Source organism: Neocloeon triangulifer, unplaced genomic scaffold, assembly GCF_031216515.1.
Source record: "Neocloeon triangulifer isolate White Clay Creek 2 clone unplaced genomic scaffold, ASM3121651v1 ptg000017l, whole genome shotgun sequence".
Classification (NCBI taxonomy): Eukaryota; Metazoa; Arthropoda; class Insecta; order Ephemeroptera; family Baetidae; genus Neocloeon; species Neocloeon triangulifer.
Window position 1 is genome coordinate 5,876,460 of NW_026775559.1, and position 27,756 is coordinate 5,904,215.

General features: G+C 38.2%; 1 protein-coding gene across 2 annotated transcripts; it reads left to right on the forward strand.

Moving 5' to 3' along the window:
- Positions 1–2,396: 2,396 nt before the first annotated feature.
- On the forward strand, positions 2,397–27,729 carry LOC132203265 (A disintegrin and metalloproteinase with thrombospondin motifs 10). Of its 2 annotated transcripts, none has more exons than XM_059630915.1 (10): positions 2,397–2,474; positions 2,551–2,608; positions 7,981–8,144; positions 10,706–10,778; positions 10,866–10,968; positions 12,660–12,820; positions 22,518–22,728; positions 23,611–24,143; positions 25,365–25,950; positions 27,133–27,729. In XM_059630915.1, exons 1-10 carry the CDS (start codon positions 2,455–2,457, stop codon positions 27,318–27,320), a joined length of 2,097 nt encoding a protein of 698 aa, XP_059486898.1. In that variant the 5' UTR covers positions 2,397–2,454; the 3' UTR covers positions 27,321–27,729. The 2 variants fall into 2 exon arrangements, with proteins under 2 accessions (XP_059486898.1, XP_059486899.1); XM_059630916.1 differs by having other exon boundaries at positions 27,136–27,729.
- Positions 27,730–27,756: the final 27 nt, after the last annotated feature.

Below are 27,756 nucleotides of genomic sequence, written 5' to 3' on the forward strand. Positions count from 1 at the left end.
AAATTCAATAATAATAGACAATCAAAGGTCCGCAAAGGTCGGAAATTTATTTCAATTCTTATTATTGTTAAGGTCTGGTAAATGTAAGCTTTCTAAGTTTCTTATGATTGTGAGCCTTATTTAAATAAGCCACCGCCGTTTATATTATGAAAATATATGTCTCCCATGAAATGTTTTCTGATAAGCGTATATCTGCCAAATAAATCATCAGGTTGTTTTGATAAATAATTTTTCGATAAATGATGAGCAATATTTTCTGATATCTTTTTCCTGTCAAAATAAGGGGTTTCCAGGAATACAAGCCTGAATCCACGGTTGGAATATTTTAATTTGGAATTATTCCTCCTAGTTTGATTCTAAAACGGAGACGTCGGAGACAGAGGCGAAATGGGTGAAATCTTTCGAATGAGAGAAAGAAGAGAATAATAATAATTTAAATTAGCGTCCAGTTGTTCGATGCATTAGTAAGCAAACGCGTGCCGCGAGCGTAATTACGCCGTCTTCTCTCAACAATCGCAAAGAAAAGCAAGGAGCCACAGTGGCGTCAACTCGCACGGAAAAGCAAACGGGTCTGCGGCTCTCGTTTTATTTAGTTCCGCAGGCGCGCAAGTGATTTGAATCAACAATGAGCTGAAGGCACAGAAATTTTGTTCCCAGTCAAGATTGCTCAGCATTTAAAATTCAATGTGCTCTTTTTTCACTTCATATCTCAACACAAGCAATTTGCAGTTGATTAATGAAAGAAAAGTTGGCTGTGGCGAGAAATGTCCGAGGGATGAAAGGGGACTGATTGTGAGCCATAAATTTGCAGCTCTTGGCTTAAAAGGTCATAAAAGCTCCCAGCAGCAGCCCAAAGAATAAATCATCAGCCTCTCGATAATACAGTGTCGCGCAGCAAGAGATGCACTCGTAAAAGTTGGTCGTGCGAGGCTACTTTCAGGGTTGTCAGATTCCATCCAACTTGGCACCCAACTAGGAAAGGAAATAATTATTTTAATTGCCATTTTGTCTGCTGGCATAGGTGTTGGGAAAGATTTACTATCCAGCCTCATTATTTATTAACAAAAGCAAGTTATAAATATTATCGATTTTTTTGGAACCAAAGGCAGCGCTCTTTAATTTTGATTTCTAGCCTTTTAATTGAGTCGTAAAAAGGACTAATAACGGGCATGGGATTTTCGACCTCTCCGCTTTGTGCCGCTCTTGATCTTCAAACGGATAGAGAAAGAGGCGCTCTACAAGTGCATTTAGGGCAGCTGTGCATGGGAACTGGGGAGTTATGGTCAAAATCATTATTGATGCACTCCGATTAAATGCCCGGCTTGTTTGATCGTAAAAAGTGCATAGGCGCTTTTTATTGCCCACAGTGAATTTTTTCCTTCTTAATTTCATAATATAGAACTGTGCACGTACTCCGTTAATTTTTTTAAATTTTCTAAATTTGTAAAATTTGCTGAAGTTTATTTGATTAAATTCTGTTTATTGTGCTGATTGAGTGCGATAAAAAAGAAACATCTGCTGGTAATCCCAAATAAAAATAAGTTAATAAACGAAAGAACAAAAGAGAATTAATTATTTCGATACTTGCATTAAGCAGATACCAGACTCAAAAACCTTCACTGCGAACTTATTCAACAAAAGATCCTCACCAAAAAACCAATGGGTTTTAATGGTGCGCTTAATGGTTGATAATAACTCAATAATTGAATAAACGACAGTGTTTTTTTGGCCCAGCCTTCATGGGAAAGAAATCTTTTTCCAATTCTTTGAACTGTATTGTACACGCAAACCAACCAACTTACCATCGGAGAGCAAAAAGACTTTGCATAAATATTAGCGAGTCACACCTGCCTCAGAACCACCCATCTAAATATCTGGTAAATTCAATAGAACCCAGAAAGTGCGGTGTCATCGGGAGTGAAAGGGCATCTTCAAATCACAATCACATTAGCGATGGCCATGCAGCTGCCGAAATTGCAGAAAACATCATTACAGCAAGTTCAATAATAAAATAAAAATTAAATGATTTTTCTTTATTAAATGAAAAGACGTGGCTCCTCCGCAACGAAATACCTTCTTTTGAGTGTCAATTTTCCAACTTGAATGAAAAATACAAAATAAACTTATTTGATTTGATTGCCAATTTGCAAATTTTAATGAAAAGGCAAGGATGAGTTTTTATTCATTCTATCTGGCGCTGCAGTAAAAGTCAAAGACGTGCCGCGATTGTACATGGCAAAAGCGCAGCGTGCGAAAGCCTGCGTGAAGAAAAGAGCGACCCAGATGCGGCCGCCTTTGGGCCGCCAGGGAAGCGCTCGGCGGCCGGCCGCCCTCGTGAGGTGCCGCTGGCGGCGCTCGATCTCTTTTGCGGCACGCGATCCTCAAAGTGGCTCGGGCTCGCGGTGAGTCAGTTAGTTGCGCGGAGGCCGCCGCCGTTGTCAGACATGCAGTGAAATGCGACTATTGTTGCTGCTGTGAGTGCGTGGCCGCCGGTGGCCGTCAAAACTGGCCACCATCAATCACACTCATCTCGCTCTTTCTTTGTTGCAGGTGCGTACTTAGCTGCGCGGCGGCCACTGAGGATGAGCGGCCGAACTACCCCAGTTCGGTGAGTTCAAATTTCTTTCTAAATTGTTTTGAGATTTTAATTCAATTTTTTATTAAATAAACTGTACTCAATGAAGTTGAGGTGAACATTTTTCACTGTTACAATTGTTTATTACATATTAGTTAGTGTTTTATGTTAAGATAAGATATTTATTGACCAAAAGACAGGTTTAGTAAATAATTTAGATTATGCAAAAATACAAAATTATGTAGATGCATTATGCACACATAAAAAGGGGAAAAATACTATTATTAATAAATAAATTGATTTAGTTTTTTTTAATATTAAAATTTAATCTATACAAGAGATTTAACGGTTTTGTTTATGATTTTTTTTTCTTTTAAAATTACACATATTATTTAATATCAATTCTACGCATGTATTTTACTATATCATTGACCATCAACAATACTTTTTTGATTGTGATCAACATTAAATTTAAAAAAAGAATAATAGGAAAAAAATTGCACCTATGTTATTTGTTACAAAAAGGCAACATTAATAACGACTACAACAAGCAGTTTATTTTTTTTTTTTATTTTTTTATTTTTGCAAATATTTGTATTGTAAATGTAATTTATTGCATTTGTTGTGTTTTGACAGTGTTTTTGCCTCACATTTTTTTCAAGTTTTCTCTAAGAACAAGATAAGAAAAGTTTCTGCACAATAATACAAATCTATTTCAAGCTTGGCTGGAGCGCACAATGAAAATGCATTAGATAAATAATGAGGGGCTGGTACGAAAGATATGCGTTTTATTACATCCGAGTCCTCGCCGCGATTGCCAAAAGGTATAAAACTTTCGTTTTTGTCCGGCTGTTTTTTATGATATTGAATGTGGCCGGCCGGCGATCGGAACACGCACAACTCGCCTTCAACTTTTTTTCATTGTTGTGTTATCAATTGACAAAAACAGTCGTAAATTGTCTCCAACAAAAATTATCTCGATGCAGAATTTGGCGGGCGCGTGTCAAAGTTCACCGCGATATATTCTCGTTGGCGCGGACACATGGAAATTAGTTAAAAATTATCTACGACTACATCTCCATCCATCGCTGCAGAAAGTGACAAGTCATTCGAACTCACCATTAAGTTGTCTCGAGCCTCCGAAAATGAAGGGAAAAGTGTTTATTTTTTTCTCCTCCGCATGAAAAGAATGCGCCTGATGCTGAAGGTAGTGGATATATAATAAAAAGGAAAATGATAAAGCTGGCCATAAAAAGATAAAAAAAAGAGTAATGACATTTGGATTAGCGATTTTCCCTCTCGCCGGATTCTTTTTGTGCGTGCGTCGTTTGTTTTGGGATTACACTCTTCTGAAGGAAACAATGAGTCGGCTTGTTGGATTTTTCAGAGGCGTTAGGTTCAGGTTGTAAAATAATTCCGTCCCCTTTATATCTAAGAACCTGACGCAATATCAAAACATACAAAACAAAACTCCGTCCCATTTGTTAGCCGTGCCGCACAATAGAAAAAGAAAATCTCCAAATTAATTCACATATAAATGCGAGTGCCACAGTGAATTATTTAATGTTATAATCATCTCTCAAAGTTATTCATCTAAGCTCTGTGTTTTCTGATAATGAACCCACACTCGTTCTTCAAATGCAATTAGCAAACATCATATTCTCGAGATAAGTTTTATCTTTGCTTTTTATTCTATATTAATGTGACAATGCTGATGGGTATTAGCAATTTCAGCGCTTGTCTTCTAGACAATACGTTGATTATCTTTAAATCAGTTTCGTTTTTGACACTGCCTGTAGAGATTAAAAACCAGTCAAGATCATTTATCAGATTTGCACATGCAAAAACAATGGCTGGGGAGAAACATGACATTTTAACTCTTTTTTTTCCGACGCGTGTGTATGTTTACAGTTGAGCTTAAGGCAAGTGGTTATTTTCGCCGTTGTTAAAATTCGAGCCACAACATCATAATTTTTCAGCCCCATTAGAGGCCGGGCGAGACATTTTTGGCCCGCGGCTTGCAGCAGTGCGATTCCTATTATAATGGGTGCACATTAGTGCTTATTAAAATAGAGCGGTGCAGGAAAAACAATGACACATTTGATGGATGCTGCTCCTGCTTGGAGAGAAAAAATAATTTCGCTTCTTGCGTAATTACAGCCAGACAAGCATGCAGAATGCTGCCCGAGTTGATCCAATTAAATTGCTGGTTTATCAAATAATATATAGCGCCTGCTGGCATGAATGGAGCACTCTTGTGGCGCTAGATAAAAAACCCACCGAGAGCTCTTTCTCTCTCGCTTGCTCGCTCGCCGTCCATCCGTCCGTCCGTCCAAGAAGCGCCGTTTTAATTTGATGCCCACCCACCAAACGGCGCGCTCTTTTTTGACCGGCAGTCGTACAAATGTTTCAGATTATAATGTGTGTGCCTCTGCCCGAGTATGATGTCAAGTACTCTCTGCCGAGTATATACGCATAAACACATTTAGGAAAAACTCTCGCTGAGGGCGTTTTGTATGTAATGCAAGAATGAAGAATGTCTGTTGCTGCGTAAAATATGTTGTGAGCGGCTTCAAGGGCTTGATTTATGCACGCTTACTCAGAGAGCTGCGCACGAGCCGCTTTCATTGAGTTATTCGAGTTAGTTTAATAAGAGACTAATTTTGATGTCTCGTTGAAATATATTGGGTCACCCAAAAATTATTTCATATTTGATTTTTGGAGCTCAATATAATAATTTTAGTTGGCTCTAATGCAATGAGTAAATTATTTTTTTTCTAATATAGGCTAATGAATACATTGAGAACAAATTCAAATTCTAAAAAAGTAGCCTTTTAAATAGTTTTAGAACATTGATTTTTAATTCGCTGGCGGGGAAGTAATTTTTATCTCTATGTTTAAATTTGGGCAATTTTTTTAATTATAATAGTATGAATTGTGTGAAAAATCCCAAACCAAAAGGATCGATTCTCTCACAGTTACAACTGTGAATTAAAATTAATAAAATTTCCATAATTATCCTCAAGCAAATTGCACAAATAAGCAATTTAAAAAAATCCGATATTTACTTTTAATTACGTAAGTTTTTAAGGGTTTTTACATTTTACAATATAATTATTATTTGGTTAAATATATAATAATGTTACTTATAATTAGCTCATATAAGTTTCTTATAAATAGAAAAATCTTTGACAGAAAGCTACATAAATTTTTATATTTATTAAATTTTCCTTTAAATATACGTCGTGCTCTTAATTAATAATGAATTCCAGCAAACGGCGGTTAGAATTCTCAGAAAGAAGAGGCGATTTTGCACGCAACTCGTGGCAGAACCACATTTGCTGTTTACAAGATTGTTTACATCCTCGCGCAAAGATGTGCTGCAAAAGCGGTCAAGAAACTCTCTTGGAGTAGCGCGCTAGTTTTACATTCAAGTACACGTTTTGCAAAACAAGCATCGACCATAATATGCACGAAGTGAGCACGTATATAATTTTTGACATTAGCATGTGCAAACCGTCATTAAAAGCAGATTTGAGCAGTTGGTGGCGAAAACGAGCAGCATCACCTATAGCAAAAGTGATGGATATTCGCGTCATCCAGCAAAAGTGGTCTCGCTTATAAAATATAATGAATTATATTTATTTTTCCTTGCCCTTCCTGCCGCGACCAATTTGACAAGTCAACGGCCTAGACGGCTGCGAATAAAACAATGAGAGCAATCTTTTTCATATACCGACGAGTTGATTATTAATAATTTTAATGGCCTTTGTGTCTCTCTGAAGTGGATGTAATAATAACAACTATGCATATTGCCGCGTGATTACTCTCTCTCCCAGGTTGATTGTTTTCGAGCTGCGCATTGTGCGGAGAGTGACTTAATATTAATATCCGTTGCTGTCATCAGGCAGAACGCTCTTAATTTATTAGTGTCATTCATATTTATGTGCAGAGCTCCGCTCTCGAGAAATTTGTCATCTCTCCCTGATTTAATTTTCCAAACGAGAAGAATTCAGGGCCGCGGCGTTTAATGAGTTGGGAGATTTCTCAAAACGTCAGCGACGTCAAAACTAATTGCAGTTGCACGTTTCACAGAATGTGGTTTGTTAATGGAGCGCGCCAATCGAGTTGATGGCCGATGAGATGATCACCCACGAGAGCCTTTGATCGCGGGGGGTGTAGATTAATGGTTGGTGCGAAAAATGCTCCACTTTGCGGAGGCGTGTGTGCCTTGTCAGAATTAATCAGTCTAATGCTCAGACATTTAGATGAGATTTCATCTCGTTACAACCAACTCATTCTTCTTTAGGAGACGAGTGTAATTTAATTTAATCCTTTGCTGCCATAAATCACATTTTATATTTTGGATAAATAAATGATGCTATATAGGATGGGGAATAGAATTAAATTCACCAATCGTGTCTGTCGTGCTTCGATTCCAAGCATAAAAAAATTTAGCCTGGCGCTTCTTTGTAAATATGTCTGTTTGAAGTAGTTCGTCAAAAAATATAATATTGAGAGGTAAAAAATAAGAAAAAATATTTTAATGACTATTTTTTTATCTGCATTAAACATTTTTTTTTAAATTTGCATTCAAGAGGTTCTCTGAAAATTGAGTTGATTTATAATCTTGATTCTGCGTCGCATATTCAGTTTTCCCTTGTAATGGATTTATTTAGAACGGCCTTTCTTGTTTCCTCTCGTTCTAATTTACCACGCTTGCGAGACTCATGAAATATACCGACCAGATTGGCCAGCTGAACATTCCCACAAATGTTACTCGCTTGAGCGTTAAATTCGCGTTATTTGCACTGCTGATTCGCTCTCCATCCCATATGACCGAGTGTGTCTGTCTGCTGCTCTCTCTCGCATTTCGCTGAATGTCGAATCTTGCTCTTTAGCCGCGGCGTGCGCTAGACGGAGAAAAAGGTCGGGATCTGGCAAATGTCACTAGAGGAATCGAACTGAAGGCTATTTTCAGTTCGACGATGAAGGTCGCCGACCTCTATTGGGCCTAACGAGATCACGAATTAGCTAATTTACTGTGAGAACGGTTTGGCGGCAATTCAAACGCTGCAAAGTGAAAACACGACGCTAATTTTTTCTACAACCAGTATAGTACTTTTGTATATATCTTTTTTAAGAAATTAAACAAAATGTTGCGAATTTTTGGTCCTATCTTCTCTAAATTTTCAAAATTTTTTTATGTTTATGTTATCATCTCTTTGCGGGACACAATGATTGTTTTTATACTTATGAGACATGAATAGCACATTTTCGTTAAATGATTATTACATCAGATGTGCTTCTTTCTTGTGAACCATTTTTTTTTTAATTTATACATTTCAAATATATTTTAACAAATCATAATAAACTTGAATGAAATTATATTTTTCTTATTTCAGATCCACGAGATGGTCAAAGCTCATTTGGCGGCAAGCAGGCGTTCACGGACAACCAAAGGCCACTGGGGGCCTTGGTCCGGCTGGACGGAATGTTCCTCAAGTTGCGGGGGCGGTGTCAGGTCGCAGACCAGGCAATGCCTGCCAGGTCCTCTCAAACCCACCACGTGAGTTAGGCATTTTTTTATATTTGCTTCCTCCATTTGTTTCCTTTTCGGCGAATGAGCCGCAGGTGTGTCGAGTGGAATTCTTTCCCGGTTGACGCACGCTGCTCTAAGCCTTAAGCACAATCGGCCGTAGTCGATCGCTGCTTTTCCTACGCACATTTTGCCTATTTCAATTTTGCTAATGTTCAACCCGATCCCATCAGCAGCAGTTGAATTTTAAGTAGGCTTGACCGAGCACAAAACTGCGAGTTGAATGATAATCTTTATTATTGGGACGTAGGTTTTTGATGATTTGTATGCTAATAATTGATCAGAAAATATGCGATCGTGAATGATAATTTTTGCTGGCGTGCAGCCATCATCAAACAAGAAATAAAAATGTTTGTAAAATCTCCTTGATAAGTTTTGATGTTCCATACTTCTGCCTTAAAATTTAGGTTAAAAGTTCAAAGAAACCTAAATCGAAGTGAATAAAATCTTAATTGCTTTCTTTTTGTTTCAAGAGATTGCACTAAATGGACATAAAAGCCTAAAAACCTTTGATGGGTTTTTATTTTACTTTTCCACTCTGCATCTGCACCTGAAGTGCATCTCTTCTCAGTTCTGAGCGCCTCAAGTGTTTTGACAGCGGGGAGATCACATAAACTTTCCACAATAATTTATATTCTTTGGTTCACACAGAGCTTTGATTCAAAACTGACATGATGACGTGCGTTATCAGCAGCTCGTGTGTGGGTTTTTCGTTTTTATCCTTAATGATGGTTTGATGAGTCCGCATCGATCAATAAAATGCAGAGCCCTCTTTCAAGCCGCGTTTAATCCTGATGCGCCGTGTATTGAGCTAAATCTCATTTGTTATTGTTGAATGAGTGGCGATAAAATCGTCAGGATTGATTTTTGATGCGCTGCGCTCTCTCTCATGCTCTCTCACCGATCCACTGTCTACCCTTCCCTAAAGAATCTCTTCCTGTTTCATTATATTTAAATGTTTCTATTGTGGAAACGTACCGCTCAAATATAACAATGGTCCTCGCATATAGAGACGCGCAGTTTTTGTCCTATTGTCAAGAGTTTTCATTGAATTTAGAATATTTGAGGTTGTAATTTAATGGTATGAAACAAAATTTTATCAATCAGAGTTGTCCTATCTCCCAATTTGTGCTAAATTTAGTGCTCCCTAAAAATATTTAATTTGACTTTTTTCACAAGAAAATGAGGACAATGAAAACAAATTTATTTTCAACAATTTACAGAATAATAATTCTTATCTTTATAAATTCATGCACACGTTTGTGAATTTTTGAAGCATTAAAAAAATCTATACTTCAGTAAGTGAAATATCTAACAGCTTTTTGAATTCTTTATTTCTAGTTACTAAAAATCCTCCTTCTGACCATAGGTCCCCGCTGGCAAGATTTTAATTAAAAATTGACACCTCTTCAGGGGCGCGGTTTCGCACTTGTACAACGCAAGAGATTTTTCTTCTTTCATTTCACGGCTGATCTTTCAATAGAAATACAAGAGGCGTTTCATTTTTTGCACATTGAAAAATATGCTTTGCCATTTTTGCTATTTGCACTCCAGGGTGGATTACTAAAAACAGCATTTTTGCATTATTGCGCAGATAAATAAGCTCTTTATCCAAGGAAATGTCTCTTTTTTACATTTTCGCCAAAAGTTTCTACCCATTTGACGCCGGTGGGGAGAAAGATAAATTTATTTGTTTGCGCGCCGCCAAAATTTGCATGCGAGAGCTAACTGGTGCTGGGGGAAGTAGCAATTTTTCGTGCTAAATGACGCGCGCCCCCACAAATTGAATGAGAAATTATAGCGAATTTGCGTGCCTCCCTCGCATTTAATCAAAGCTGAAAATCATTTCAGCAGGGAACTAAGCAACTGCTGACGATGGGAATTACAAGATAGGGAGCAAACAAATCGCACGCACGAAATCTCATCTCTTTATAAATTGGCTTGGCCACAGAACCTTTACCACCCTCTTCTAATTAATGAAATGAGCGTCATGCCACGTTTAATTTGACTTTTTGTTATAGTATATTTAGTTCAATAAGACGATTTTTCTTTTAAATCAATTAATTTCATGCATTTCAATGTAATATTAAACTTAATTAAAGCTTACAGTAACAGTTGTGCATTGACAAAGCATAGCAAGTAATTAAATATTGATGAAAAACTAGTAAACACAAACATGCTTTATTTCACTAAATTTTAACTTTTTAGATATGATAATTTTAAAATTTAACATACAATCGAATTAATATCATGTTGAGATTCAATTATTTTAAAAACAGAGAAGTTGCAAAATATAAATATAGTATATAGTTGATTTGTTCTAATTTTTTTTTTAAAGTTTTATAAATTTTCTTATTCACATAAAATTGTTTTAAAATTCATATTTGTACTCGTGCAACTTCTGTGGGAAGCCTTGTAATGACAGACTGTCTCTTTGGATAATATTAGCTTAATTTGCGTTCCATTTGACCACACAATACATGCCGCACAATTATCGCAAATCGTTATTTTGATTGTTTGCTTTTTGGCAGGGGCCGTCGCCGCAGCAAGCAGCACCACGGCTGTCTGGGCCTGTATCGCCGCTACCACGTGTGCAACACCCAGGTTTGTGCTTTCAACTTAATTGACGCCCACTGACGTCATCGCCGTGTTCCGGGGCGTTGCAATTAATTAATTTCTCCCTGTGTGCAGCAACTCTGTCCCGCCGGCACCGACCTGAGGGAGGCTCAGTGCGCCACCTTCGACCCGCGACCTTTTGGCGGCCGCGTATTTCAATGGAAACCTTTCTTGGACGGTAAGAGAGGCCCACTGCCCCCTGACCCCCTCTTCATCTCTTTTGTGAATTTATAATGTTATTGGATCTTTCAAGAAGCGATTTTGGCCTATGAATGGGAGACAGATTGATGTATTATTAGGAGCGGCCTTGATTTGTGTCGGGCACTGCGAGCGACACACAATGATTGTTGAGACTGCGCTGTTTTGTTTATTTATTTGCTTTTCATCTATGGTGAGCCGTGATCGTATTTAAATAAATACAAATCCCAGCTCTCTGCGTTGATGAATGGATTTGGAAATGGGAGAAGGGATCAATTTAATTTTTGGCACTCAATTTGATTGCAGCTTTCCATTCAACAAATAAAGCAAAGTTTGTCCTTTGATTGGATTAAGGGATTTAAAACCATAATTTTCTTTATAAAAGTAAAAACGTCTAAAAATTTATGAGTAGTGTTTATACAGATTTTCTAATTATGTGGAAAACAAGTTGCTTTTAAATTATAATAAAAGTCAGCTTTTCCAGTTTTAAATCTTTTATGGTCCCTTTTGAGGGAGATCTATAGAACATAATACCCTAACAAATTCGGTTTGATGTCGGTTTTAATGGCCTTGATTTCTATCTTTTTGAAGCCGCGCGTCTTCAATGGGTTGGCAAACTACTGAAACGGGAGCAGCAATGTCTGTAGGCAGATTTTGACACTCTCCTGAGCGCAGAGGTTATTTATTTGTTTTATATTTTGTGTCCATGCGCACCAGCCATCGCAGGATTAGAGATGGAAATATTTTATTACACGGCGGTAAAATCCTCCCAGCAGCTCCCCACGTTATTCATCAGAACGGCGTTTTATTAATTGCTTAATTATATTTATTGCGGCTTATAAATTTTATTGTGGAGAAAAAGTTGCTGCTAGAAGCTAGAAACAGGCATGGCTGTTTCATTCTACTACCGAAGATGACTGAAATTTACAAATTTTACACAGATTATCTTATTAATTATCATTGAAAGACATGGTAATGTTTAAATTTGTGATCTGAAATATCAATTATTAAAATAATTTATAAATCTGATAAATTTTCAATCATTGTAAGTGGTAAATAAAATGACAACAAACACCGAGAATTTTTTTTAAATTGAGGCTCCTGGTGATACTGAATTTGAGAAAGTAAATAAGCTCCTGCAGAAGCTTTTTTATTTTTTAAAGGTTTTATTACTAAGTCAAATGGACTATGCTGAATGGTTCATGTGATATATTCTCATAGTAATTGTCCAACATAGCGATACGCGTGGTTTTTCAAAAGAAAAAAAACCTAGCGAAGTCGGGTCCCGGAGAGGCGGAGAATTGACAAGCGGCGGCGGCTCAATATGATTATCGTTCAAGCCGCGGCACCAGGAATTTCTCACTTTTAACACGATTCGATTATGTACGCTCCTCGCCAACTGTGCTCAAACGTAGTGTCAGTACTCAGTATCACCAGGAACCTAAAATTGATAAAACTTTCTCGGTGAACTACATCAATAAAAATCATCTTGTGGTAATCTCTATTTTTATTTTTTATTTATTTCAACAAGTTCTCTCTCTTTAAATTCTTTAGCGCTACAGACTGATGAGATTGTAATTGTTTTAAACGAATTGTGCAGATTTCATGTCTCCATATTACATACCAAAAATTAATGGCTTGCTTTTAATTGAGACGGTTTATGATTTCCAGCTCCTAATCAGTGCCAGCTGAACTGCCGGGCCGAAGGGCAGCGTTTCTACGCGACCCTCAACCAGAGCGTGGTGGACGGCACCGCCTGCCGGCCGCCGCAGGGGCCGACGGGGCGGCCAGTGGCCACGGAGCGGTGGGTGTGCGTCTCAGGAGAGTGCAAGGTGAGCCGAGCAGCCAATTAATTCGTCAAACACGCCACGGGGTAACGAACAAGCGGGCAAATAAATCTGGCCCTCGCCAGATTACAAGAGAACGCCGGGCGTTGTCATGCAGGGGCGAAAGTGGTAGTTTGATATTGTTTGTTTACACCGACCGTTTTATCTTTTTACCGTGTGGGAAACACTTTTCTTGTCAGCGCGCCGGCTCCATTTTAATAACGCAGCCAATTAATCACTTTCCCCGCAGGGGTTTCATATTCAAAATATTGAGCCTCGCCTCCCTGCTCGTTGTTATTGATAGTGCGTGGCTCCTCTTGCTATGTGAAAAACGAGCCGCCTTAGTTGTCCAGACGCCTCCTCAGTGTGAGCACCAAAAGTTTTTTTGTCCCTCTATATTCTGGCGCTTTTCGCGCGTTTTTTATCATCATGCAGATATTTTTTATGGCTCTTATGCTAATTTTTCCATTCTGTGTAGCCAACGAGTAGACACTTCGGTTGATAAGGCGAATGGTGCACAATGGCTAAAAATGGATGAAAAAGTATACAGAGCTGTGCAGATTTTCCAACTCTATCGGAGAATCTTATTTACGAGAGGAATACAAAAGGAGAGAGGATTATCGCATTTGCACAAAAGGAAAAAATGGAGTGAGACAGGTCATTTGAATACAGAAAGACAACAATAAAAACGTTGTAAAGGCGAAATATATTATCTTTTGCTTTTGAGAAAAGAATAGATTTACACAGAAGCTTGGAAACAGTATGTAATAAAAGAAGGGCTTTGGCGCATTATAAAAATATTATATATTTTCAATGTTTTTATTAATAAAATAAATAAAACTTTTAATTTTAAGGTCTGAATTATTCAAGCGATCCAGATATCATATTATATTTGTTTTTACCAAATTGAGTGGATTTTGTAGAGTGAAAAATTGAGATTTGTTGCACCCCTTTATTTATAGCCCGAATGTAATTAATCGCAAAATCATTCCAGCTTCCACTTTTGTATTTAAGAGACTACCCTAAGTTAAAGAAGTGCCCCTTATTAATACTGGCTTGAATATTTCTCAAATTTTCTAAATATAAAAAAAAAACGTTTAGAAAGAAAACTTATCATTTTATTACAATGCTCATCAAACTTTTTCCTTCTTTGTTAAAGGGTGCAAAAAAGATGATTATTTTCGTCATGACGTAAGCCGCAAAGATAGTTTGAATATCCCACACTTTTTAATTGCCACTTGTGATTGCAAATTTAATAGGAACGTGATAAAGATATGCAATAAATTTGATATTGTACGCCTAAAAAAGTAAGGCCATAAAAATGCATCGAGATTGCACTCCATGCAATTAAGGCTGCAATGAAAAGTTTTTTGGGCCTCCAATTTTTTTTACTGCCTGTGCGCTTGCATCAGCGCCTTCAAAACCCAGATCCTCACACAATATAAAAGTCAAGCGGCTCTCGCAAGAGAAATGTGACGCATCCAGAGGCCCTTTTAAAAAAGAGAGAGAATTCAGTCAATTAGTCATGAAATGTTTAGGGACTGTTATTTTAGCGCCAAACGGCGGCGCGAGAGAATTTTTCGGCATTTCGTATGCGTGCCATCAACGCGAGCAGCACATTTTTCACATGATGTATTTTATCTGCGCCGCATCTCATCAGTTTGTTTTTGAATCTGTCAGTCAATCTGGCCACGGCGGACGCCGCAGATCCGATTCCATTAGTGTTTTCGCTTTCTGTCGCTCTTTTGGCCTGAGTGCTGAGACAATAAATTATGAATTAAGTGCGACCAGAAGTTAATAATGGCCACGGTGGGGCCATGTGATCGGATGTTGAGTCAGATTTTCGCATTTTCGCACGTTTTTCTTCTAAACGCAAAAAAATGTTTAAAAAAATTTGATTTAGAAGATTCTTCATTTGCCGAGATTAAAACCGGATCGCACAGTTTCAAAAGCAATAAATAATTGCGTGTAATTATTTTAAATTACAATGCAGAGATTATAATATATATTCGTGACAGGAGAATGCAGCAGGAGAGAATTTATTCATGCGCGGAGAATAATAATGAAAGTAATTTTGCCTTATTACAATATCAAATGTTAATGCAAAAGTGCATTTGAATTTAATTAAGAAGCGAAAACAAAACGTGTAATTACGCGACGGCATATATTATAAATAATAATTTTCCGGATCAAAACGAACTGTGTGTTTAAAGAGCGCGGCAATTACATGCAATGTTGCACACACATACTCGCGACAGCTCATTCCGTCCGAGGGGCAGAAAACGTTGGCCATAAATCGAGCAGAGTTTAAAAATACGCACACGAATAAACGCAGCTCGCCTTTCAACGCCGGCCAGATAAGAATTTACACGATAAAATTTATTCAGCCGGTTTTAATAAATGTGTTCTCTGTGCATCCTTCGTCGTCCGGCGTCATAAATTGTTTTGGCCGCGAGTCTTGCGCGGGAGAGATTTCCTTCTTGAGATATAATTGAATTATTGTTGCTCGAATAAATCTCAATTGTAGCCCTAAAGTTTAATTGTAAGTGCTCGCTAGCAGTTGAATTTGAATGTGTAAGTCCCAAGATCGAAAAAGAAGAATGCCGGCTGCGTTTCTAATGAAAGGCCCCACAAGTGCGTTGTTTCTGAGAGAGCGACTTAATTTGTGTTTCCCATCAGCAGCCCCACTCGGGCGGCAAGACAACTCATTTTGTCTTAATTACTGATTCTACGCCACATCGGTTGAATGTGACCGTTTTTCTCGCCTCCAATTAATTTGCCCTAAAACCAACTTCCTTGCACTTGTGTAGATTACAGAGGACAATTTTGACAGCTAGCGGCCTGATAAAATATAAAAATACACAAAATATGTATATAATATTATAATTTTTTAATTTCAATCGTTTATTATAAATTATATGTTTTTAATAATTGTATAATGGTATTATTCGCAATTACAAGATTTTTGTTCATAATTTTTTTATGAACTTTCAAAAATATTTATAAGTTTATTTTTTATTTATTTATATAATAAATGTTGAGTACCAACTACCAATACAATTTAATTATTATTCTTTGAGAAATGCATTTTCCAGGGAAAAGGATTTACTATTTAAATTAATTTTTGTATTTATTATTTAGAAAAATTAGGTACAAAATTTAATTTTGGCCTCTTTGCTCTCTCGGTCTGCCGATCTCGTTGAAATGATATAAACAGGTCGGACGTTGAGATTTTTCATTTGAATACACGCGGCGCGGCGTGTTCGTATGATTGAACGTACGCCTCATTAAGCCGCGCGCCGCGCCGGCTTTTGATTTATCCCCGCGGACAGTCGATTTTTCAAAACAAAAATATACCCAGTGATTATTGATGAATTCGACGCGCCTCGGAGAGCGCCGCGTCGAATCCAGTTTCCCACACGGGAAAATTTTTTATAAATTATTGTGTTGTTCAATAATTCTTGTTTATACCCTTTTATCGGGCCCACGGCCGCTGAATCGTTCAAATGCCTTTTAGTTTCTTCCACTGCTCGTGGCGCAAATATTTGCTTTTCCCATGGCCAATTGAGTGACGTGTGCCACCCGAGATGGCATCACTTATTCGCTTCGCGGCTTCTGGATTCTCTCTCAGCAGCAGGCGCGGACTGAGAGCCTCAGATCTTTTAAGCTGCTGGACCAGTTCTCACTCGGAGCTTACTGGCAGTATTCATTTTACTTTTCTTTCAAGCGAGAACACTTTAAGTGTAAAGAGTTGCAAAAAGAGATTGAAGAAGTATTTATAAAGAATTTTAAGCTCATTTGTTTTAACCGGTTTCCATCCGTCCGACAAGAAAGTCTTATTACATTCTTCATTTGTATAATGTATTTAATTCCAAGAAAAAAAGCGATAAGTAATTTTCTTTTCCACTTAATTATTCCAGGAATAAATAAATCTTAAAGGATCTGACAATTCCTTGAAAATTAATATTCACTTAGAGATTCTAATAGAAACGTTTCAATGGGGGTTACATGTTAAAAAATGTTTTTGGTATTTTTTTCCTCAGTGGAAAGATCTACACGGATGTATTATCTTGTTTTTTAAGATTTTCTTGCACTTTGAATAGGAAATATCTCTGAAAAATCTTTTAACTTGATGTTTTTTTAATGTATTTTTTCATAGTTTCGTTATAAGTAAGCCTTATTTTTCTTTATTAGGGCAGTCCGTGCCTGTTTTTTAAAGTTATATGACCTTTGACTCTTAGCTTTTGATTTGCGCTGGCCGATAGATCTTCTTATAAGTCCTCATGCAGCTAGTGAAAGAGTGAATGATGCGAGTGGCACGACCGGCTGGCCACCAAGGCTCAAACAGATTTATGGACGGACGCACGAATCAATCCAATCTTTTTTATTTGTGGAGCCGCGCCGGAGCAGAGTGCTCGCTCGCAGAACATGCTAATTGCGCCCGAGAGAGATAGAGAAGTGAAATCCTACAACTTCCCCACGGAGAGAGAAACCGAGTGCGAGCAAATATCAAATAATGAAAATCAAAAAGTGGCAAGCACAATATAAAAATGCGATTTGATTACGCGCGGCCTTCGAGCGAGCGGTTGTTTATTTAGGAATTATTATTAAATGAAGCTTGAATTGATGTTGCCGCCGCAGAAAGGGATATTTATTAGACAACGCGGCTGGCAGTCCATTATACAATACGACATGTGTGCTGAATTGCCTCTGGGCAGTTCGCTTCTTTCAATTGTTCGCGTAACGTGTGTTCGTTAAATTGAATCTGAAGATCTAGCATCACGCATTGTCTACACTTTTTGCGTCCCTAACAGATTGTGAGTACAAATGTAATTCAAGACCGTACTAGTCAGACTTCAATATTTGTTTTGCATTGCCCCTGTACATTAACACAATTAACAAGTTATTCGCATGTCCATTTCTATCACTAAAAATTCTTGAAATAGATATTTAAGAGTTCAATTTTTGGTTTGTAGCAAACAAGGTACAGAAATTATATGGATATTTAAATTAAAATTTTATATCTATTTTCGTTTAGTCATCTAATATTTATTGAATGAGAGACTTAGTCTTGGTATAAAATTTGCTCTATCCTTCGATAGCCTAATAATACCACTATGGGAATAGTTTCAAACTTTGATTTTTATCAATTTTTATAAGATAATCTAGACAATAATTTCAATCCACAATTAATGCACAAAGTAAATAAGCAAGTTAAAAAAATTAAAAACCATAATAAAATAAAATGAAACTTTTTTCAGTTATGATCTCTATAATAATTCATAATTTCATTAAAATGAACGTATCTAATGCCCACTGATTATGGGTTGGAAACTTTTGTGATTATACTTGACCGCATTATGCTAATAACCTTGTTGTCAGAAACTGTTTCATTTGGGACTTGTTAATATCTTAATGAAGGAAAATTAGCTCCAAATTGCCAAGTCCCGGTGGATAATGTTTACTCTGCAGTCAAGACGTAAATTGTGATTAGGGGCGGGCGTCGATATACGTCATACTTATATCAGGTTCTTTTCTCGCGGCAGCACTTTGGCCAAAGTTCGCATTCTACAAGTCAATTATCGAAACAAAGTAGGAAAGCAGAGAGAGAATGGATGCGGATAGATACATATATCTTATGAAAAACATCGGTTGTCTGGGAGAAAAGTTACAAGTGACATAATTACAGCCTTGCCACACTTAATGATAAGTTTTCCGACTGCCAGCGTTGGAGAGAAAGAGCAGTCAAAACGGCGAGCGGCAATTTTAGATTTTACACGTCCATCTCGTCAGACCAGAAGGCAAATGAGGCGTGCGTAATCTTCTAATCTTGTTTCCAAATAAACGCCGGGCCATATAAAATACTCCTTTGCACCCCGGTCTCAATAATTGTCTGTGCAAATTCGCATTATCCTGCAATGTATTATGCAATTTTTTTATTGGAAACGATCAACCTGTAAAAGGAAACATGACTTTAGAAATTATTTTCCGTTGAACCAAAGAGTTTAAATAAATTTGCAAGCATCCCACTAGTTTGCACGATTCCGCGGGTGAGATTAATTTAGCATATATTTCGGAGCTCTAGCATGTGATTATTATTCTCCCGCTCCTTGAATTATGAATCAGCCTCGATCTGATGCATAATGAGGAAACTCCTTTGATAAGACCCGCATCAAACGCAAACAAGTGTCTAGTGAAAAGTCTCAAGGCGCGAATTATAACACCTCATTTGCACAAGACGCCGAGAGAGGAGAGATCGTAATCGTTAGATGCGCGCGAGAGCAAATAGGCGAAATTGGCAATTACTTTGCCTACTTTTGCCAGCTCGTTATTCTTGAAGGAGTTGAAAAGAAAGATGCGACACTGTGTGCCCCAGGGGATGCAAAATGAGCGGCGGCGGCGAAAAGGAAAAGAAAATTTCCACTATAGTTAAGTATCAAAATAAGAGGATCACACTGCCATCCGCGCTGTCAGGGGCAGGTGTCCGGTCCGTAAATTGAAAATGGAAATGAAACTGCCCAATTAGGAGTCGATTGTGAGTTCTTCGATATATATTCACTTTTCAATTAAAAAGTTACAAAGTCAGCAAATATATGAAGGTCAAAATGATAGAGAGTTCAAGAGCCTAATGTTTTTTATGTCTTTTATTACATTGCAAAAGATTTTTTTGATAATTTAATTTTGAATTATGTACATATTTTCTTTTAATTTTTTGTGTACTGATTTAAATTGGCTACTTCTTATTTTCCTGAGCTGTGTTTTGTATTGATAATTTTAAAAATCTTTTGAAAGGAAATACGCTTATTATTAAGAAAAAAAAACAATTTACAAAAAAAGGATAAAACCTTTTTTTAAATTAATTCAATTAAAATATATGCCTACCAACAATTATATTTTTTGTTTACACAAAAAGCATTCAATTTTGTCTTCAAAATCACTATTTTTTTCAATGTATTTTACTAGTATTTTATTTTTAAACCAAATAGAATCTTTTTGTTAATTGAGTGAATTATTACAAAAGACTTCACCTTAAAACACCCTTTATTCTCGCACAATGCACCGTTTTTGGCCACCGGCAAGCAGAGGTTCTTTCGGTACATGCGCGCGCCGCGCACTTGAAAAGTGCGGACAAATTGCTCCGATTTTGATTGTGAGATAACATCGGTGGGTTTATTGGGCCGGGCCCGTGGGCTAGCCGTGTAGCTTATCGCGGCCATAAAAGCGAGCGAATAATTCGCGCGTTTGCCCGGCTGGGCGGCCGAATCGCGTGGGCGGCCAACGCCCAAGAGTGGCCATCTAGCGACGGGCGCCGGCGCATCACCTGAATGAACCCTCGGGGGCCTCAGTCACTCGCGCAGCATGCACGACAACGCACCGGCCCTCCTCTTCGCCGTCTTGCTCCTCGCGGTGAGTGCGTAAGGCCCTGAAGGCCCACTTTTGCAAATCAGTTACTACTTTTAACAAAAATTTGTAAAAATTAACGCAGGGCAAAAACCTTGATGTAGTTTTATTTTATTTCTTAATTTTTATCTTTCTTAAATTAAAGACACATCTTAAACTTGTTTAATATATTATCTAGATTTATATATCTCGCAGAGTAACTTTTTTTTTAAATTATTTTTCAACCGAATTTTATTCTATTTTATTTTCTTTAAGAATTTAACTCATTGAAAATTTTAGCCTTAAATTAATTATTTGGTGCTTGTAAAATAATGAGGGCTTGTGCATAAGTATGAATTTTCAAAAATATTAAATTAGCATATTAAAAATTTAGCTCTCCTACCAACTTTATGTTTTAGTATTGCTAAAATTTAAACTCTTAAATACTTTCTACTCCTTTATTAATAAATGCAAGCATTCATTCTGTCGTGAGGCGTGTTGCTTGCGGTTTTTTTAATTTATGCCAAAAGTACACTTTCCTTCTAAACACCACTTTTTACCATATTTGCACAACCGGCGTAGTTTAGTTGATATTTTTTTAGTACGTACGTGCTCAAACATTGAGTGTTGACTCTTACATTAGGGCTCTAATTTAATTGAAATTCCTCAAATGCATGCTGAAATTAATGTACAAGGAAAACTTTGCAGTAAAATAGGCAAAAAATAAGGTGACTCATCCCAATGTTGAAAATAAATTTAATTATCCCGACAACAATGTCAACTGATTCACGCGGATTTTCATTCATCCATTTGAGGGGTTCGTTCAAGTCACTGCCCGAAAAAGCAATTCATCTCTCTTCGGTCAATCAAATTGACAATTGCAAGCCCAGGTCGTTATTATTTTGACTTCCTCCTCGAAATAAATTGATGTTGGATGCGACCGACGGAAATCGAATGGGGGGCTGCCGGGGGCCCACTCAAGGAGGCTGTTGCGTGCGGCAGGTGCCAAATGGTACCCGGTTCGACCCCTGACCCTGTCGGCCGCGCCAGCAGACTGCCGGAGGAAAAAGAAGCACATGCAAGAGCGGTGCTAAAATCTGTCGGCTGATTAGCACCAGTTGTTTATGTTTGCTCAGCCTGTGCTCTACCTGCGTGCCCGTCTGAGCAAGGTTTCCACGCGGCGTCAATTAAAGAAATTCAATACTCGGTCGTGGCCATTAATCCGCAAATATATCGGCGGGCTTTATTATTTTTCTCCTTTGTGTGCTTGCGGGAAGAGGCTTAAGAGCCAAATAAATGGCTTTATTTTTAAAACGGAGGAGCTGAATGTTATTTTTTCTTCACTCTTTCACCGTGGCTTATACTTAAAAGCTTTTGTAAAGAATTTAGCCAAGAAGAAAGAAGAGGTCCGGGTATGCGATAATGTAATAAATTGCATTTGCGTGCTTTCAGGTGCACTGCAATTAAACTTTATACATATATTCAAAAGCCAATGATTTATTGAGAGATTTTTTTTTTTAAATTGAATTTAAATTTGAAATGTGCTTCTGAGAACCGATTTGCAACTTGCTCTCAACCAGCGGCTAATGGAGAAGCATCGATTAGATCGCCGCGCGTTCCCCAATCGCTTTTTACGAGAGACTTCATTTTCCTCAATGTCCCAGTTGGCAAATTGGCCTTCCAGAAGTCGCCTTCTGTTGCGGGGGGCTAAACTTTTTACGACGCCTCGCTCTTGAGTTGAAAATAAAAACGCATCTTCTTGAATCATAAAACGCCGTGTGTGCGTATCAAACGAGCTAGATAAGCATATGACCTAAAATTTTGCATACGACGAAAGCGCCTACGTCTTACGCCGAGAATAATTCTGGCGTGTCGCAATATACATTTCATTTGCGCACAGAACATCATGATTTCGCACATTCCATTCAATCTGTATCAAGTGGATGAATTGAGCAATCTTGCGAATGTAAAAGGCATAAAGCACGCCAATACACAGCAGACGTACCAGATTAAGAGGCAGGCGTGCGTTATATAATTTTTTTCCTTTCAGCGATTTCACGCTTCACGCAGCATTACTCTCTTCCTTAATCCTTTCGATCCGCGATAAAAATTAAATTGCTTCTGAGACTTGCAAAAATTATTTCGCAGCGACATACCTGCGAGCGAGCGTAATCGCGCGTGCAGTGGATTATCTTCCTCTAGTTACATATTTTTTTTTCACCGCCTTTATCTCTATCTCGGTGCGAAACAATGCGTCTCTCTGCTGTTTAATCAGCGCGATAAGTGTGTACGTGCAATTAACGCTAATTATTTGTCCACACAGCACGTGGGCTGCGATGGGGTGGTTGGATCTGAGCGGCGGTGGGACGCTTGCGGCGAGTGCGGGGGACGCAACACTTCGTGCCGCATTGTCTCGGGCATCTTCTCGAACCACGCCAATCTGCAGGTCGGCGTTTTGAGCAACATCCTCACCCTGCCGCGCGGCGCCTGCAACATCAGTGCTGTCCAGGCCGCACCTTCCACCAGCCGATTAGGTGAGTCAATGATTTACTTCTTTTTGTTCTCCTCTCAACGGCCACTTTTGGCAGATAGGTTTTATTCTATAAACCTATATAGCACTGAAGTCTAATGGCGTTAGAACTTTTATTTTTACTTGATGGCCATCAATTCTAGAATAAAGTGTTAGTCTTCATTTTATTCTTTGAAAACACAATAACATGCAGATGACATAAATGTTATTTTGTTTTTTATTTTTTTAATTTTAAAAGTTGTTATTCTCATGCAAAATAAGAAATTTATATTTTATTCAATTTTTCAATTTTGTTCTAAGTTCTAAAATTATTTGATTGATTTAATTTTGGAGCATCGTCATGAGAGATCTACAAATACTTCGTAATGTGATTTCAAAGACAACAAATTTCACAAGACATTTTTGAACTTTCATTGATTAAAACGTAAATGTTTCATATGTTGCATTGACCGGCATTGACAATCTTTATTTTATTTATAATTACATAAAAGTTAAAACAGTAAACTAATTAAAATGTTATAAGGATAAATAAAGTGAAAAAAAAGTAAATTATAAAAATTATTTAAAGATTTATAAAAAATAAAATAATATTTAATAACGATATACCGTGGTTTTGCTACAAAAAAATTCATTTCTGGAAAAAACTTCTATGATTTTAAAATTGGTATCGCTTTTAAAGACTAAAATAATTTTATTGGCAAAGAATCTGTTATAAAAATAAATTAGATATTGTCTCACCTACTTTTCTTAAAAAAAAAACAGATCTTCTGTCTCAAGTAGAGCGTCTCAGATATCGGTAACAAGTGATAATAAATTAATATTAATTAACACAACAGTCATAGCAATTTTTTCTATGCATAAAAATTACGGAAAATAATTTTTTTAGTCTTAAGAAGAACCGCCACAGCCCAGCCAATTTCCTTTGAATCTGCCGCCTTCAACCACCATCCCGCAGAAGGAACCAGAGGCGAATTCCTCACAGCCCGAGGCCCTCTTCTGGAGGCAGTTGACCTCGCCCTCCTCTACGGAGGAGGTCCGTTGGGTGTCCGCTACCAGTTCGGCCTGCCGACCAACGAAGTGGTACAGCAGGACGACGCCTCCGCCCTGCGACCGCGACGCAGACCCCGCAAGTTCTCCTGGCACATGGTGGCCGCGTCAGAGTGTTCCAAGTCTTGCGGTGGTGGCGTCCAGGCGGTCAAATTCGTTTGCACGCGCGAGGGAGGCGGCCACGTTCCTGAGAAGAGGTGCAGCCACCTGGAGAGGCCGACGGCCAGAAGCATGAAGTGCAACGTGCGGCCGTGTCCTGCCGAATGGGAGTATGGGCCGTGGGGACCTTGTTCGGCCTCCTGTGGTCCGGGCACTCAGGCGCGAACCGTCGCTTGCAGGCAACACATCTCGGCCACAATGACAAACATGAAGGTAAGAACAATAATTATATAAGATATGAAAGCCATTTTTTTACCTTTATATAACAAAAATAAGGCTTCTCACAAAAATATGGTTTTAGTCACATAAATATGGTTGATAATTTATACACTTTTTTAAATCTGAAAAGTCTTTGACAGTTTAATATTTATTCTGTATCTGGTTCGGCAAGTCTGGAAATGATATGAAAATAAATTTTGCACGTCTTTGTTTATTTTACTAGCAGCGTTTTCTGTGTGTTATGAGCTTCATAAGCGGCCAAAGCGATATTACTCGCCTATCCGTGGGATATAAGTCGTCGTTTCGCTTCGCAGGATGTATGCAAATTTTTGTTAGAGTATATAGGAATTTGCTGAGATGCAGATCAGATTACTGCCATTCAAGTGATAATTTTATTTCATGCGAATTCTATTTATAATATTTTATGACGCAGACTTGCGAGCAGTCTCTTTGATGTTTGAGTTTTTTAGACCTTTCAAAGAGAGCGGGCGGCTAGACTCTCTTTTTCTTTCTTTTCGAACGCGGCCTGGAGAATTGAGGCCGCGCGATATTTACCAATATCTCTTCCTCTGTCCGTCTTTAATCCTACATTTATTGCGTTAAAAATACTCGTTTATTGCCGCGGTTTTGCGAAACGAGAGGATTCGCTCCGTCTCGGCGGGAAACGTAACATAATAAATAAGTGATATCTTCTTATATAAGCCATCAACGTGTCGCCTAAATTATCATTTTTATCTCTAGTGTAAAAGTCCACCATGCCCATTCAAGAATCGATTGGAACCAAAATTCTCTCCAATAGTATGAGAATTTCTGTATCTGTAGTATTTATTGATTAATAAAAATTAGTAATTGCACCCATTAAAATTCTTGATTGGTGTTTTAAAATTTTCAGAGTTGTTAACTTAATTAAAAGTATGGAATAAATAGAACACAATGTAATAATATTTTTCACCAAAATCCAAGTTCAATTTACCCTTCTCTTCATAAATCAGGAGGCGGTAGTAAATCTTTTGGCCTTATTGTAAAATTCTGGCTTTCTATAATTTGTAATTAATATTAAATGCCATTAAATTGTTATTTTAAGTTTAAATTGTCATTATGTGACTCAAATTTATACTTTGGGTTTTAAATTCTCAAAAAAGTTTTTAGTAATTGAAAAATTTCTTTGAAGCATTTTTTAATTTTTCCCTTCATTCTTATTGTTCATCCTTACAGGTCAATGAAGCTGCTTGCCTGGGGCAACGAGAACCTCGCACGCAACCCTGCAACCAGGGCCCCTGCGACGGCCCTCGGTCCACTGACGTCTTCGACGGTCCCTCTGACAGTCCTCAGGGCCACTGGCTGACCACGGTGTGGAGCGAGGGCTGCGCGTGCGGCTCCGGTCTGCAAACGCGTCGCGTCGCCTGCTCCACCCTGACCTGTGACCCTGCCCAAAGACCTTCGGAGACGCGCCCGTGTGCCAGGGCATGTCGCGAGGCCCAGTGGTTCACAGGCCCGTGGAGCCAGTGTTCGGCCCACTGCGGCCCAGGCCGGCAGTCGAGGCCCGTTTTGTGCTTGAAGGCCAAGGCGGCCGTTGACGAGGAGCATTGCGCGGCCCACGACAAGCCACTGGCCGAGAGGGCGTGCGAGGAGCGACCGTGCGGAGGTCAGTGGTTCGCCAGCGAGTGGGGCGCCTGCGAGGAAGATTGCGGGCCTCAGAGTCGGGAGGTCAGGTGTCTGGATGAGGCGGCCAAAGCGGCTGAAGACTGCGCCAACGACGAAAGACCGGCGGCTAGGCGGCCGTGCTCTTCTTGCTCCAAATGTAAGTACAATTGCGCTTTTATCTTTATTTTTATAAAAAATGCAAAAATTGTTTGTAGGATAACTAGGATATTTCACACTTTTGCTTTATTTAAACTTGCAAGAAAATCTCAAAAAGGAGATATTTTACTTTGCCTTATGTATAGCAGAATAAAGATTAAAACGTTGTCTATTATATTGAATTTATATTCATGCTCTATAAGTTGAGCTAAAATGATACAAAGCTAAGCAAATGAGTTCTACATTCCAATCTGATAAATGTGTTTCCTGGCGCTTGACAAGCTAAAAATTAATTCAGCAAAGTTTTTTTGATTCACTTTTACCCCCATGTATGTTCCTAGAAAGCTGAGATGAATCAGCTGTTTGTCACATTCACGCTGCGGTTTCAATAATGTTGTTAGTGCGAGGAGTCACTTCGGTTAACCGCAACGCGGCAAATTAATATCAGGGTCAAAGGGTCTCTGATCTTGCGAAAAAGTGATACTTAACGCTTTCTGGTGAGTATCACGTTTTCGCACAGTATCAAGTTACATGAAAATTGACACAATGTAGTTATAACCCTTGGTGAAAATAACTCGCAGTCAAATTCATACAAGAGCTCCAAGACGTAAAATAATTTCTTTTCTCGTTATAAAACTTTTACATGTTTACGAAATTTGTTTTTGAAACCACAGTGTATTGTTATTCTTAATAAAAATATGCATCTTTTTTTTTCAATTTTAGAATTGAAAATTTAAAAATAGGTAATTATTTATACAGAAGAAATGAGCATTTAACGGATGCGCAATTAATTATTAGTATTATTATTGTTTGAAGAAGTTGACACTGGAGGAGATGATCATGGAAATGAAGAGATCGGGCTTTTCCACTATTATTGTTGTTGTTTTTTGTATTGTTTTTATTATTTTATTTATTAGTGGAGCAGGATATTGTTTTTGCTTTAAAAATAAATAACTATATAGCCCATCGAGAGAAAAAGTAAAATAATTAAATTTAAATTATCAAGTATTATTCATGTCTATTCAGCTGGTTTGATATCGAAAGATTCGTTTTTATTCACTAAAAAAAAAAAATAAATAAATAAAAAAAAAACCCAGGGAGAAGTAACTTAATTTTTTACGTTTTTATTTTGATGCTTTTATTACTGTTTTTAAATGCGTATGTGCAAATTTTGTTGTTGCAGCAGCGCTGGAGCAGAACTTGGTGAGCAGCGATTTGCCTCGCGCCCAGTTGCTGGCACGCTCGGAGCCCGAGGTGGAAAATTGTAAAGACGCGCTGCGCGACTGCGGGCTGGTCTTGCGCGCGCGTCTCTGCGGCAATCGCTACTACCGCACGCGCTGCTGCGTGACCTGCTCGAGGGTGACACCGTGACCTCGTCGCTTACGTCGGACTGACCGAAAATGAAGGACGAGATTGCCTGTGAAAAAGTGTGCGAGAGAGAGTGAGTGAAAGATCCGTCAGTGTCTCCTATTTACGCAGTATAATCACGACGAGTTTAATTTAAAAGTAAAGTTAATGGAAATCTTATTATTATATTTGAACGTACATAGACACACCACATAAAATAATAATAATAATAACGTATTCGTGTAATAAAGCAGACTGATCAGCCTAATTTACAATCTCGCGTCCATTTATTTCGCATTAGCCGCGCTTATCATCGGGGGCCATTACCGATCGAGACTTGCTTAGCTTAAAAGCATCTCACGCGATAAAAGCCCACGCACTTTAATGTACCAGCCAATAAATCCGCACCGATCTGGACAAAAAGCGCCTTTGATTGCTCTCGGCCCCCTTTTAATTTGCA

Excerpts from the sequence above, each read along its gene's own strand:
- LOC132203265 (XM_059630915.1), top strand. The coding sequence starts at position 2,455 with ATGCGACTATTGTTGCTGCT. Across the intron at positions 8,145-10,705 it reads GGTCCTCTCAAACCCACCAC|GGGCCGTCGCCGCAGCAAGC; the intron begins GTGAGTTAGGCA and ends GCTTTTTGGCAG. Across the intron at positions 25,951-27,132 it reads GTGCTCTTCTTGCTCCAAAT|CAGCGCTGGAGCAGAACTTG; the intron begins GTAAGTACAATT and ends TTGTTGTTGCAG.